The 15,683-nt window shown below is 36.0% G+C and overlaps 1 protein-coding gene across 2 annotated transcripts in view; it reads left to right on the top strand.

Annotated features, from left to right (window-relative positions):
* USP4 (ubiquitin specific peptidase 4) overlaps window positions 1-15,683 on the top strand; it is a 39,776-nt gene that overhangs the window by 5,191 nt on the left and 18,902 nt on the right. For both annotated transcript variants that reach the window (XR_004254718.1, XM_032210026.1), the window contains exons 4-11: window positions 605-731; window positions 1,553-1,698; window positions 2,047-2,108; window positions 3,319-3,462; window positions 5,317-5,428; window positions 6,848-7,021; window positions 9,826-9,984; window positions 13,074-13,298. Coding sequence is in view for 1 of the 2 variants with exons in the window: in XM_032210026.1 (XP_032065917.1) it covers window positions 605-731; window positions 1,553-1,698; window positions 2,047-2,108; window positions 3,319-3,462; window positions 5,317-5,428; window positions 6,848-7,021; window positions 9,826-9,984; window positions 13,074-13,298 (1,149 nt within the window). In the remaining variant the exon portion in view is untranslated. The remainder of the gene's footprint in view (window positions 1-604; window positions 732-1,552; window positions 1,699-2,046; window positions 2,109-3,318; window positions 3,463-5,316; window positions 5,429-6,847; window positions 7,022-9,825; window positions 9,985-13,073; window positions 13,299-15,683) is intronic.

The raw sequence follows: 15,683 nt of genomic DNA, 5'->3' as shown, positions 1-15,683 counted from the left end.
AGAGATTCATTGGCTATAATCAGGAGTGGTACTTATAATTTAACAAAAGTGCCATAAGCATGACATGGGGGGGGGGGGCTATATAAATTAAAATTTAAAACTTCCAAAAATAAAACTTAGTTCTTGATTGTTGAGGTCTGTGTTCTCAAGTGGAATATTTTCTAACTTCCCTAAACAGGTCAGGAAAAGTAAGAAAGTTTCTGTTTAGGGCAACATGCAGAAAACCTTTCAAATTGAGCATTTTCAAATGTGAGCCATGTTATTTCTGATGCAAAAATGCCCTTTTTGTAATCACAGTGGGGCAGTTTGAATTTAAAGCAATTCAGAGTGTGGGTATGGATAAGAACAATCAATGCATGTGGGTTTAAAATGTTTTGTATACTACTAGTTCTTTTTTCATTGCTCATGTCTTGCCCTTAGTTCTAAATGAGTCTGTGTTGCCACTTTTCAATTTTTTGACATAAACATAAAATGATTATATTTATATTTTGACATAAGACTAGGTTGATTTATTTATAAGCACAAATATAATTTTGACTGCAGATAAAGCCCATGATCTCATTCTTTTTGAAACATACTTTTATAAGTGATGTTTTTTAAATAGGTTGTGGAGTATGGCTTGTTTGTTAAACACTGTAAAGTAGAGGTTTATCTTTTGGAGTTGAAGTTGTGTCAGAACAGTGATCCTACAAATCTTGTGGACTCTTATTTCAGCAAAGCAGATACGATTGGTGAGTATAATGCATGATATTGAATTCTAAAGTTTAAGAATTAAATTGGACAAATATTTTTCTACAAGTCTTATTTTATTTCATTTCATTTCAATTCAATTTTATTTGGCACCTGCAGTGTTCTTGGCAAAGTTTTTTGGAAGTCGTTTGCCCTTGCCTTCTTTCTAGGGCTGAGAGAGAGTGACTGGAAGGTCACCCAGCTCACTTCATGTTTAAGGCAAGACTGGAACTCATGGTCTTTCAGTTTCTAGCCCAATGCCTTAATTACTGCACCAAATTAGCTGTCTAATTTTAATTGACTGCATTAAATATACATTATTATGGTTGTTTTTTAAAACTCATTTTTGAATTTATAATATTCCAAATATTTTCCTATCTTCCATATCTATACTGAACTTTGTATTTGCCCTTTTTCATATAAAAATCCTGTTTCTAGACAATTATAGTTTTTGAATATGCTAGGTTCTGTTCCAGAAGCCATAACTTCATTTTTAAACCAAAATGACTCATACTTTTTGCTCAAATTTTTATACACACACACACACACACACACAAACACACACACACACCAAAGGCAAATAGGATAGTATGCAAATATGTGTAATAACATATGTGTGTGTGTGCCCGCACATGCACATACCCCAAGAGCAATTAGGACAATATGAGAATTACCCAAGCACTTTGTGCATGCTGAATCAGAAATATATTCATTAGATTAAAAATAATAATCCAGATGAAACATGTGCCATAGAATAAACCAGTTTATGTACTTTTAATAAGCCATTACAGCCTTCCATGTAATTATATGTTTGTTTTATCAGCTACTATTGAAAAGGAAATGCGAAAGCAGTTTAATATTCCTGATGGTACTGAAGTCAGACTGTGGAACAAATGTACAAGTAATGCTTATGAACAATTAAGCAAACTTGATAGCACCGTACAAGATGCAGGACTCTATCAGGGACAGGTAAGAAATCAAGATATATTTTTGTTTCTGGGGTTACTTAAACAGATTGCAATTTCTAGGGTCATAAATTGTTACAAAATATTTTTTAAAAAAAGATTATGAAGTATTGTGCATTCTTCTCTAGTAACATTCATATGGAAGGTTACCCCTCTGAAAATCAGGTCCTATATGACAGCTATTGTGTGATAGTATGGTTGGAGTGACCTGAAAAAGTTCATTGAAACACTATATGTAGGTGCTAATTTTTAAAATAGTAGCTGCTTGTTTCAGGATTGGGAATGATTTAATTGGGCTCCATGTAGCATTAGTATTTTTGTATAACACTGTTGACTATTTTTATCCTGTTAGGTAGTGTTGATAGAAATGAAAAATGAAGATGGTTCCTGGCCTAGACAATCTTCTCTGACAAAGTAAGCATTTCTCTCTCACTTTTCATGTTCTGTGGCACAAATAAGTGTTTGCAAAACCTGATTGCCAAACCAAGGTTGCACATTGCATTATGTAATCAGAACTAATAACCCCATTATTTAAATATGTGAATTAATAATGTACTGTAACCACCTTAACAGAATCTATTTTGGTTAGATTTATTTTAAAGTCAGTAATAAATCTGACCTAAAAAGCTAAGAAATTCCAATAATACACAGCTCATTGGTAATTGTCTTGGTTAGTCATTGTTTGCAAATATGGTAATAAATTGAGTAAAAAACTCATCATCTGGTCACTGTGGCATTTATGAGCCTGACATTTATGAAACCTATTAGGAGCTAGTCACTTTTAGGCAGTAGTGGAGGGCCTGGAGGTTTCTAATTAAGATTACAAGGCTGAGCTTGGTAACTTGAGGTTAGGGCTATTTTTATGGAAATGCTGGGAGAAAAACAACTCAGGGAGAGATAACTTTTTAAAGCAATTTATCTACATTCAAGACATAAAAAGATGGAATTATCAGACCCAGGACACAACAAGAGAATTTTAATTGACTGACATGGCAGCAATCCATGATCTTCAGAGTACCCCTCTCTCAGTCACACGTTCGCTTAGCCGCCATTTTACTTGACAACAAAGTTGTTGGAATGGATTGAGGTCACTAAGTGAGGGGAAGGTATTATATAGTAATTACAACTTTATTTGGTAACATACTATGAAATAATTTTGTTTGGAGGAAGATTATGTAACTATTCATTTCTTACATTTCTGTATTCTAAATAAAACTATGCATCTCACTATAAGTGATCCTCTCAATTCTAGTGATTGAGAGAAATTAAAATATTAGCTTTTAAATTTCCATCTTTAAAAAAAATATAGTTTCAGATATAAAACGTTATAGCATCTAAAGGTTGAAAATACACAGTTAGAAATTTTTACTGGAGTTAGGTTTCTTCATTAAGAAAAATAAGCATTCCGTTTGGTATTAGATGGTTGGAAAAGTTTCTATGTGAAAAGGATTGATTCAAAAATCTAGAATATCCTTAGCTATCTCTTAAATTTGATTCCTTGTCATACTTTGTCCTATTGTATTAAAAAATCCAGAAAAAATAAAATAATGAACACTTATCAAAATCCCAATTCCAAAGCCAGTGTTTAAGAAATTATGAGTGCTACCTTAATGCCTTTTCCTAGATCATGTACTGCACCTAGCAGAAATCTAGCTACCTCTTCAAAAACACCAACAAGCTCTTGCTCTTCAGTATCTGCCTCTTCAGTCATTACAAATGGTGATAGCAATAACTCCTATGGTTTGAACTGTTCCAGCCTTGGTAAAGGGTAAGTAAGAATATTACTTCTATAAGTATTTTAAATACTAGAGCCCTCCTTTATTATATAAGGTTGTCTCCTTTAGGAAGTCTTAATCCTTGTACTTGCACACACAAAAAAGCCAGTATGTTGTAGTTAAGATGTTGGACAAGGAGCAGGTAGACCCAAGCAGTAGTCTTGCCTTAATCCTGAGGACTAAAGGGGTGGTCTTGGCCCAGGCACCCCTTCTTTGTCCATAAATCAGTGTCAGTTTCCGTGACAGGTTGGCTGATAAACAAAAGCCCTTGTTGCATCATGCTTTGGTAAGCTTTACTGTAAGAAGTAGAGTTGGGGAGCATTTACATGTTATAAGATGATGATGATGATGATGATGATCAAGAACAGCAGCAACTAGGCAAATACAATGAAAAACAAGTGGAACCTGCCACCATGTGTGATACATGCTAAGAGCAACAGCTGCATTTTACACAATGTTAAGGTAGAATATTTTGGCTTTGCTCTCAAAGCGCTGTGTTTCTTTGCCAGGTACTGGTCTATTAAAAGAGAATCAATCTGTCCCTTTTCCCATAACTACCCTGTTATGTAACAGCTGATGACAAAATGTTGTAGTGTAATAGAGCTTTCCAAGATCAGCATGTGATTGGATGAAGTGGGAAGTATAAAGAAAATCCGTGCTTTGCATTTGATGGCCATGTGAAAACCCAGAAACAGGAAAGGGTTGGGAAAAAGTTTTTGCTTGAACCCTTTGTTAACAAATTCAGAATAATTATTTTTAATATATTATAACTTTAAACAATACAAAAATAATAAAGATGGAAAGACACAATTGAAAATATTCATGAAAAATAAAAAATAGACAATCCTATTTCAATACAGGAAAACCTTCAATAAACCCCTTATAAACAATACAAATTATAGAAACAAAAATTAATTGAAATTGCTGATAATATTAATGTAGAAGAATTTACATTTTAACATTTGCTTGTTATCTGCTTAATCTTCTTTTCTCCAGAAAAATTGGAGCCTCCCATTTTTTTTCCAGTAGGAGAAGCAATCATTTTTTTTCTAATACATATTATTTTGTTTTTAATATTAACTTTATATTACGTATAAGGAAGGTACTACAGTTGTTAAGGTTCAAAAAGATTAGCTCCATTTTCAACAGTTAAAATCTAAACTAAATTGATGCAATGCACTTGTTCTTTTTGTTTGTTTGTTTGTTTTGTTCCTTGTGTGTCCAATCATACTTGGCCAATAAAGAATTCTTTCTATTCTATTGTAACTATTAAGAATATTTTTCAGTTTTCTGTAACCTGTATAAATATAGTCACTCTGTTAGTTTCCATTTTGTTTTTGAAACACTTCAAGATGCTGAACTTTATTTTTAAGTCCTAGGTGGCTTAGATCTGAGCTTTGTGTACTTGAAAGGTTGCCTCTATAATGTCTTTTGACAAGGCCTTACTTTAGACTTACCTTTGTTGAATTTGGAGCATTGCTTCAGGTGGGCTCCTCTCATTGGGCACTGCCTTGGGTGCTCAACACTAGTCACACTAGTTCACATTAGACGGTGGAAATAGTATGATGGGACTTAAATGGTATTTTGATATTTGTTTAAAAAGTATGAAACATTTTAATAAAATCAATTAATTGGTGTTGGTTTATTAATGTAAATATGTGTCTGCAGAATGAAATGCTTTTGTTAAAAGCTGGACATCCCAATAGTCATTTGTGAGAGCTGCATCTAAGGAATTGCTTTGATTTTGTATAAATTTATATACTAAATAATTCAAATGCTATGTTTTTGGGTTTTTTGAAAGTCCTATGGTGCATTAGCACGCTGTGATGTGCCTTTTCTTTTTTCAGGGGCTCGAGCTTTTCTTACAGTTACAACAGCAGAGAAAGTCTTCAGTCACAGCCTGGACTCTGTGGGCTCAGTAATCTAGGAAATACATGTTTCATGAACTCAGCTCTACAGGTAGGGTGGTGGTGAAGAACATATAAGGATAGACTTTCTGTTCAGGCTTTATATGAAAATTTAAATTAAAATATGGGTTGGTAACCTGCTTTCCTAAAGCCTTTTACAACCCTCAGCCTAGTTTCACAGAGACTTCATAGAAAGAATGTCTCCAGTCTGGTTCCATCAATCCAGCTTGATGCTAATGAAATGAAGTCCTCAGTGAAACTGTTCCTCGTCCCAGTTTTGCAATAAATAAGTACTGTTAGGCTCTTCAACAGTTTGAAATTTGACATAATCATTTATTGGATGGGATAGAAACATGGAAAGTGATTTTCCCATTGTCAGAAGGTCACAAAAGGGATCATATCAACCCCAGACACTGCAACATTCATAAATGTAAGTCAGTTTGTTTATCCATGCTACTGAGCATTGTCTCTGCTGCTTGATACACAACAGTTCCTGGTTTTCAGATACATTTTTCCCAATATGACTTGGTGATTTTCTGTATTGAACCTAGAACTCCTTCTGTGTATAGCCTGTAATTCTAATACAGAGCTTCAAAACTTTGCTCTCAGATTTGTGAGTAATTAATCTTTATACTTTTATTTTTTTAAAACAACTTTGAAACTATTTTTACAGGTAATCCTCGACTTACAACAGTTCATTTAGTGACCCTTCTAAGTTATAATAGCTCTGAAAGAAGTGACCTACTATTGTTTTTCACTTACCACCATTGCCACATCCCCATAGTTACATGATCAAAATACACACTTTGACTCACTGACTCACATTTATGGCTGTTGCAGTGTCCTGGGGTCATGTGATCCCTTTTTGCGACCTTCTGACAAGCAAAATCAATGAGAAAGCCAGATTCATTTAACAATTGTGTTACTAATTTAACAACTGCAGTGATTCACTTCACAACTGTGACAAGAAAGGTCATAAAATAGGGCAAAGTTCACTTAGCAAATGTCCCATTTAGCAACAAAATCTTTGGGCTCAATTGTGGTCGCAAGTGGAGGACTACATGTATTTTAGTTTCTCTATAACTTAAAGTAGTTCCAAAGTAGTTTGAAATATTGCAGTATTTTAAATGGTTAGTTGGCCTTTGGTTGAACTCTAATTTATGTTCATTTCTCTACATTATTTATTAAGAAATTTCATCCTTTAAAATGTACATTTTAAAAACAGTCTTAAAAGATAACAAAACCAAGCAAGTGGGTAGAAAAATATTAAATATAAAAATAAAACAGTCCAGCTAAATGAATTGTTTGCTTTATGGTCTCCAGTAATATCCATACAATTCCTAACTAATTCTTACATAATTTTCTAAACAGCATTCTCCAATTTTAGCAAATTTTAATTATTTGGGGTGGATTATAGTGGCTATGGGCCTCATTTTCTCACATAATTCTTTCCTCTGAATGTTTTTTTTAGTGTTTGAGTAACACACCTCCCTTGACTGACTATTTCTTGGAAGATAAATATGAAGCTGAAATAAACCAAGATAATCCTCTGGGAATGAGGGGAGAAATTGCAGAAGCATATGCAGAACTTATCAAACAAATGTGGTCTGGCCGGAATTCTCATGTAGCCCCTCGTATGTTCAAAGTAAGTGTAATATTCATCACAGTTAAGTGTTGTGTCTTTTCTAATATTTTGTATACTCTATAAAGCTTTACTGTTATATAGTATGTAGTATAAAGCTAAACCTTTTCAGTAGGAAGCCTAAATTGAATTTAAGATAATTGCAAGAAAATTCCAGGTGCAATAAGTTATGCAGATTGGAAAATTTGCTTTCATGAAGCAAAGGCAGAGACATTAGGTCACATAGGTTTAGCTGAGCCATTCTGAATTTGTTAAACTAAAATCCAGAACATTTTGGTTGTTGTTGGTTTTATCCAAATAAAACTTAGAAGTATCTTACAAATGAATTGGATAATGTTAAACTTCTTAACTTCTTGCTTTTGGTATCTTTTATCTTCCTTTTCATAGACTATATGCCAAAATCTCCCACCACATCTTCCCATCACCTCTGCAGAAATAAGTTCATATGTGGTGTTATATGGATTAGAAGTAGGAAATTGAATATAGCTATGAGAAAATTAATCTTTAATTAAATAAGAAGAATGGGGAGATTCATGGGAATGGGGGTTTTCATTAGGTAAGATAACAAGCATGATATCTGTGAAGAAATTCACAGAAAATAAATCTGACTTTTTATAAAGAACAGATCATATTGATACCCAAGTCTAAGTTTGGAGATGTATGTTTACTTCAAAAGTCATTTGAAAGTATTTATTCTACATGTGATCAATAGATATAATCTTTCTCTGTGCCGATTACAAAATATTTCAAATAATACTAGGAAGGGCTAATCAGGAAAGACTTTGGAAATTCTAGGGCAGCAATGGCGAACCTTTTCTGACTCGCATGCCATAAGTGGCGGAAGCACAGGGGGGTCATGCGTGGACGTGCCACACCCATAATGCAATGCACGACCACCACCACCCAGTGCGCATGTGTGCATGACAGGTGCTGCCCCCCATTTTTTGCATGCTTTTTTCGCCCTCCCCAGGCTCCAGAGGCTTTATAGGAGCCTGGGGAGAGCAAAAACTGTCCCTCCAGAGGCTTCAGGGACCTTCAGAAGGCTTCCCTGAAGGCTCCGGAGGGCTTAAACCGATCCTACGAGCAAACCGGGAGTCTGTTCCCGAACTTCCGGTTTGCCCATAGGATGGTTTTTTGGGCTCCGGAGGCTTCAGGGAAGCTTCTGAAGCCTCTGGAGGGCCTCCAGGGGCTCCTCCCAAGGCTCCTATAAAGCCTCCGGAGCCTGGGGAGAGTGAAAAATGGCTGTAATAAAGGCCATAAATAAAGACTCAGCTGGCCAGCACGCACATGCAACACCTCGCCTGCCCTGACAAATGGCTCCTAATGCCACCTTTGACATGCGTGCCATAGATTCCCAGTTCTAGGGTTTTCTTAATAGGCCTGCAGCTGAATATGCTGTCTAATATCTGCATTCACTTCAAAATCATTGAAGACTGAATGTCATTCTAGACAATGTCATTCTAGATGATGGTTTTGAGGCTGATTTATGATAAATCACCACCTCTTACAGTATTATGTAGCAATTTACAGGAAATGTAAATTTCCTGTATTGTGAATGAAAGTGTTTAATTGAGGTTTATGCAGTAGACTGAAATGTAGTTGGGACATAATGTGCAAATTTTTGGAAATGCACCGTTAATAACTATAAAAAGCAATGAATATGTAATTCATGTGGAGGAAAAAATAATTCTTGTTTGGTGCTGTTAAATTGGTAGTGCAGGTTTCTTATTGAAAGGTGACACCTCTGCTCAAATAAAAATACCTCAAATTGTGGATATGAGGGACAAGAAAAGATGTTTTCCACATATAGAATATAAAACTCGAAGCTATTTATGCATATCTAAACATAGGAGTCAATCCTATCTATTCTGATGACGAAAGGAGTATTTGGGAAATATTTTTAGTTTCCAACCCTAAAGGGTATAAGAACTTGTTTGTCAGCATGACTTTCAGTTATCCAAGTTAATGACACTATTGTTAGTTTTTAAAGGATTAGTAATGTCCAAATTGCTAGTACTGAAAGAATGGGTTGTAACAATGATTTGGTGAATGAAATTTGTTCAAACATGCAGCTAAGGAGTGATTTATGGTGAGGATACAAGTTATTGCAATACAGTAAATGGAAATTATTTAAAGAAGCCCCACTGTTTTCCTAGTCCACAAATTAGCTATCCTGTCCCATGAAATTTTACTATATGAGTTTGAATTAAGGAAGCACCAACATGTAACTAAATTTTATATGTTGCCATGTCCTTAACACTTCCTTAACTCATATGTTTATTTTCTTGAGGCTGCATAGTTACTGTGTGAGTTGAGGAAAAGATGCAGCTTTCCTGTTTATTTCCTGAATAGTGAACAACATCTTTGGGAACAACAGTAGAGCTTCTACTGGCTTTGCTTCATTATTCCCAAGAAGAAGGGAATTATGGGAAGAAACTGTATTAATAGTATTAATAAGACACATAGTTTTCTTCCTCTCCGTCTCACCCCCTCTCCCAGTTTAGTGTAAGGTCCAGTCAAAGATAGCACTTAGCCTGAAAAAAGATAGCATGCCTTGATTTATTTGTTGTTAACAGAACCAAGGAAAATTTCCCTGACAGTTTATGGCAAAAAAAATCATTTGTTAAAGCTCTTTTGCAAGATAATGAGAAACTGGTTATTTGCTGACGGTTCTAATATAACTATAAACTAGAGCATATCTACATTGAATTCTGTGGAACTGAGGGCACTGTTATTGTTTTCTTTCATTCATGGAGTTTATAAACAATATTCCTAATTGTTTTCCTTTTTTCCATTTTTAATTCTAGACTCAGGTTGGCCGTTTTGCTCCTCAGTTTTCAGGATACCAACAACAAGATTCTCAGGAGCTTCTGGCATTTCTTTTGGATGGCTTACATGAGGATTTAAACAGAGTAAAGAAGAAACCGTATTTGGAGTTGAAGGATGCTAATGGGAGACCTGATTCGGTACTTTCTAAAAAATTTCATTTGTAATTCAATTATGTTGTAGAAGAAGTAGAAAAGGAAGAACAACCTTACTGAGAAAAAGCATCTGTGTTTCCTTTATAATGCAAGCAATAATCACTTTTTTGATACCTTATTCCATCCAGTTCTCCACTTACTAAGCCTGAATGATTAGAACTGATTTTTCATATACATTGATTAGTATTAAGTGCATGAGATAGGCTTTGTTCCAAATTTAGAAATACCCTCCTCCCTCTTTCCTTCTCTTGACAAAATAAATTTTAAGTTAGGAAATTTAAAGTTAGGAGATTTAAAGTTAGGAAAATTCGGATAATTTAAGCCCTGATTTAAATTATTGTTCTGAATTGTTATGAGGTGTCTGGCTTTACAAATTTGATAAATTAAACTAGAAAGCCCTGTGACCTGTTGAGTCATCCTTTGAGAGAAAATAGTGCAGAATAACTAGAATGGAAATTAAATGACCATACTATTTTACCCTACTGCTGAATAGTCCTGTGATCATCTAAAAAAAGTACATATCATATTTTTTTTAAAAAAATTGTAATGGCAAATAAACTTCATTACTAAGACAATATTTACATATCTAAACAGAACAATAGAATGACCACAGGCAGGCAAAAAAGTAGTGAGGGCAGAACTTCCAACTTCCTGCTGGCTTCCTCATTCACTTTGTTTGCTTGATCTCAGGGAGCATCAGAAATCAGTCATGTGACTGGGAACCCTGCAATAGCCACAACTTTGCTAATAAAACTTGTCTGAAATTGTGGAAATTTCAATTCCAGAGGAATAATGGGTACTAGATGTTTTACACATTCTTTAAGTTGGCAGATATTAGATACCCTTGATTCAAAAATTGTGGTATAATGCACCATTTGAGCTAGCTTCAGAGTATAAATGATATATACAATGAGAGTTTTAGTTGTATGTAAATTGTAAGTCATTTGATCCTGATTTGAACAAAATATTTTTGCTCAGAATTACCTGAACTGTGATATAATGACATACTTAATTTAAAATTGTGTTTAAGGCTTGTCATAGCTTTTGTGTACAATACTAATCCACAGTTATATCTGACAGTGTATTTTCTAATATCCTGATTTTTAAAAATTTCTTAAGGATTGCATTTGAGAAATTAGTTAAATACATACATATTTTAATTTATTTATTTTTGTTTAATTTGTATTTTTTCCATTGTAATGAAATCTTCAACAATAAAAATGAAAAAAAGTAAAATACAGAGTAATAATAAAATAGAAACGATGAGGCAAAAGGTTACTGAAAAAAAATATGTCTTGTCTTATTAAGGAAAAAATGAAAAAAGAGGTTAGTTAAATCTTTCCTGTAAAGAATTCTAAAGCCCTAATGAAAAGTGATTTCATAAATTCTCACCAAGAGTCTATGGTAGCATAAGTAGTAAAGATGGTATAGGACAGAGGTGGATTCCTCCCGGTATGGTACGGTACGCCAGAAGAGGTAATAAAAATCTGGCATACCGGATAGGACCAGTAGTAATGATGACCTGGCCACGCCCCCGAACCTGTTCTTTCGTTCATCAGAAGCTTTTTTTTAAAAAGTTTTTTTTTCCCCTGCTGGTTCAGGCAAGGGGAAAAAAGTCTTTAAAAACTAAAAGAGAAAGAAGAGTGGGAGGGAGGGAGGGAGGGAGGGAGGGAGGGAGGAAGGAAGGAAGGAAGGAAGGAAGGAAGGAAGGAAGGAAGGAAGGAAGGAAGGGAAAAAGAAAAGGAAACTCACTTTTCAACCGGGAGATTCAGCAAAGGAAAAAAACAAATGCTGTAACTTTAAATTGGAACTGAGCATGCCTGGCTATGGAATTCTGGAAGTTGAAGTACACAAGTCTTAAAGCTGCAAACTTTGGATTTTAAATTAAAAAGCTGCTCAGAAGGAGGTTTGCAAAGTGACATTTAGCAATTTGTTTCTGGGTCAGCTGAACAAGAAAGAAAAAGAAAGAAAGAATAGCACAGCAATTTAAGGCTAGAAGGCTACTCGGAGGTCATCTAGTCCAACCCCCTGCTGTGGCAGGAAATCTTACATTGTCTGGATTATTTTGGTGCCTCTAACAGAGGAAAATTGCCAGAAAGAAGAAGGAGTTTACAAGGAAAAGGCTGCCATGCAGAGGAAGGCAGAGATAGTCTTTGACTTATGACTATAATTGAGCCCAAAATTTTGGTTGCTAAGCAAGAGCATTGTTAAGTGAGCTTCACCACATTTTACTCAATCCATGACACCTCCTGGTGAGTGACATCAAGTTGGCCATGCCCACCCAGTCACATGACCGCCAAGCCATGCCCAAAAGATAGTCCACATCCACAGAATAGGCAATAAAAAAATTTGAATCCCACCCCTGGTATAGGAATATGTAATTTTTCAGACCTAGTCCTGGGATGGCGAACCTATGGCACGCTGAACCATTTGTTAGGGGACGCTGGCCAGCTGACCGCCCTTCTTTTGGGGCCATTTTTCACCATTTAGGTCCGTTTTTCGCCTTCCAGAGCCTTCAGGAAAGCCACCTGAAGACCCCTGAAGGCTCCAGAGTTTGAAAATTGGCCCTACGGACAAACCGGAAGTTACAATTCCTGAACTTCCAGTTTGTTCATAGGTCCGTTTTTCGCCCTCCGGTGCCTTCAGGGAAGTTCCTGAGACCTCTGGAGGGGGGAGGGGGAGGCTGTTTTCACTGTCCCCAGGCTCCTAGAAAGCCTCTGGAGCTGGGGGAGGGCAAAAAAACTGTGCCAAAAGCGAGGGGGGTCGCTGGTTGGGTGCCCATATGCAGAGGGATTTTTTTCACGGGCATAGCATTATGGATATGGCACGCCCGTGCACGACTCCCCTGCACCCCCCCGCTTTTGGCACGGGAGCCAAAAAATGTTTGCCATTACTGACCTAGTCCTTAGTCACACACAGCGTTTTGGTGGTTTTAGCATCTATCTAAAGTTATATTACTTTGAGGCATATATATTTCACTAATGTTCCTGTTGAAGAAATCTGTTTTAATGAGTGTATTGAACTGACTAGGTTCAGTATTAGCTGTTTCACTGCAATTTGTTTTTCTTATGTAGGTAGTTGCAAAAGAAGCCTGGGAGAACCATCGATTGCGTAATGACTCTATAATTGTAGATATATTTCACGGACTCTTCAAATCCACGTTGGTCTGCCCCAAATGTTCCAAAATTTCAGTAACTTTTGATCCGTTTTGCTATTTAACACTCCCTTTGCCCTTGAAGAAAGATAGATCCATGGAGGTGTTCTTGGTGTTTGCAGATCCACAGCGTAAAGCTATGCAAGTAAGTAGAAATTTCAGTAATACTATAATTGCCTCAGAAGACTTCTTAGATCACTAAAATAGTTCTAAAACCAATCAAGGGAATTTGTCAAGTATGGGAAAATCAGAAATCCAGACAGTTCAAATAAATTAAAGGTTGTAAGGTTATTATAAGCTTATGCAATAAGTTTCTAATATACAAGTATGCAATATATAAGAATCTGAACAACTAACAGTCAAAGTAAATTGGCGGGAAATAAGAATCAATGGAATTTGAAGTGGGCTGGACTTAGATCTTTTGTGGGTGCAAAGGAATTCGAGACTGATGACATGTTTGACCCTCCCTTAGGCTCAGTCTTATCTATAAAACTTGCTATTTTTCTTTTTTTTAATTGAAAAAAAAATGAAAAAAAATCACTTAACTGAAAGTTAAATATGTTGCTTTTAAAAATTTATTTGTGAAATAGAGCAAATATGAGCAATCTTATCCATTAGGTGTCAAGAATAATCTTCACAACCATCCGGCAGATAATATCTCAGTCTCTTTTAACCAAATAGGGACTGGATACCCTGAACAGGATTGCCAGGCAGAGAAATAAGTACATTTTAATGCTTATATTACCACATATTTTATTAGAGCCACTAATAAAGCCTCTAACATCTGTATGATTGGATTCACTTCCAGTTGTCCTGCAATGGTATTGCAAGTGTCTCTTCTGCTGGTTTATCTTCCCTAGATTCTCTGTAAGGATATAGTTGGTTTTGTGCATGGAGAGATGTAAGGCACCCTCTGATCAAAGCTGCTGCTGCTATCTCATTCCAAGCAGCAGCCAAGGCTTCAGCTGAGTCATCTATCAAAGCCTCGGGAACCAACCCCAAGCTAATTCTGAAAACATTTTTTTTAGCAGCCTGGGGCAGGCCTATTGAATAGATTCAACTTCCCTACTCAGGGATGCTGTGGCAAATTCCAGCGTTAACAGGGAATGATCTCTCCATGGCAAGGGAATGATGGTAATATTTCCCCAACACCAAATCATGTTGCCAATGAGACAAAAAAAAAATTAGCATGTGGCAGACACCCATTTATTAATCAGACCTGCAATAAGCTAAAGCACGTCAATGACAAATATGAATTCCCCAGACTGCCTCCTGAGTTTGCCCCTGGGGAGAACAGGTTGAAAACCCTTAGGACCGTAAGTCTGAGGAGCTTCACTGTTAACCCAAAGATTGCACTGAGCATCATCAAACACCATGGATGAATCAATTTGGTCTTCTAAAAGTGTCATTGTTCAGCCTTTAGCATAGAGGACTTGTCTTGTACACCTAGTAACTTAACTACAGACACATGACAAGCCCTTTCCTAGTGATCTCAGTAACATGATTGGTGTAGTTATGGTAATTTATGCCCTGATTATTACTGGCACCCAGAATCTGCAAATTGAAGTGGGATACAAAAACTAAAAAATATTTAGTGTAACAGTATTCAGATTCAAATAAGAAATCAACAGAGATAAAACAAATGGATGTAACAGTGGAATGAAACAATTTGAGCATTTGGCTTTCATAAAAAGGAAATCAAGCATTTGTTTGAATTCTATGGATGTTTTTCCAAGACAGCCTCACATATTGCAATTATATTTTATTAAATAATTAAAGACCTTATAACCAAAACAAACAACTTCCATTTTATGCTTGAATAACGAGAAAAAATTAACATTCAAACACGTAAGGTAGTCTAATTAGATTTTAAAATGTGAATTTCTTAGGCCTTTTCTTTCTGCAGTATGGTTTGGTTGGTTTGGTTTATTAGATTTATATGCCACCCTTCTCCCAAGGACTCAGGGCGGCGTACAACATTAAAAGAAACACATAATACAAAAGTTTAAAAAAATTAAATAGAATTAACAATAACATTTTTTTAAAAAAAAATCGAATTAAAATTAACAATGCTCAATAATTTATTTTGTTTTGTTCAGGCCAGGCTGGCTTGCTGGAAAAGCCAGCTTTTTAGGGCGCGTCGGAAGGACTGGAGGTCGGGGCTTATACGAAGCTCCGGGGCAGATCATTCCAGAGGGAAGGCGCTCCCACAGAGAAGGCTCTTCCCCTGGGGGTTGCTAGCTGACACTGGCCGACGGCACCCTGAGGAGGCCAACTCTGTGGGATCGCACTGGATGGTGGGAGGGTACCGGTGGCAGTAGGTGGTCTCGCAGGTATCCTGGGCCTAAACCATGGAGCGATTTAGGGGGTTATAACAAAATAATTTGTTGTAGGACATATTTTTCATCTATTTTCAATTTTAAAAATTAGGTGAAATTAGTAATGAGAAGTATTGAATTGAAACTGATTATAGTGAAAATCCTTTTACCAAGGTTTACTTTGCTTCGTCTAAATTTAATGTTCTGTTTAC

This window comes from Thamnophis elegans, chromosome 2 (genome assembly GCF_009769535.1).
Source record: "Thamnophis elegans isolate rThaEle1 chromosome 2, rThaEle1.pri, whole genome shotgun sequence".
Taxonomy (NCBI): Eukaryota; Metazoa; Chordata; class Lepidosauria; order Squamata; family Colubridae; genus Thamnophis; species Thamnophis elegans.
Note: the sequence above shows the minus strand (reverse complement) of the source record. Positions and strands in the feature narration are given on the sequence as shown.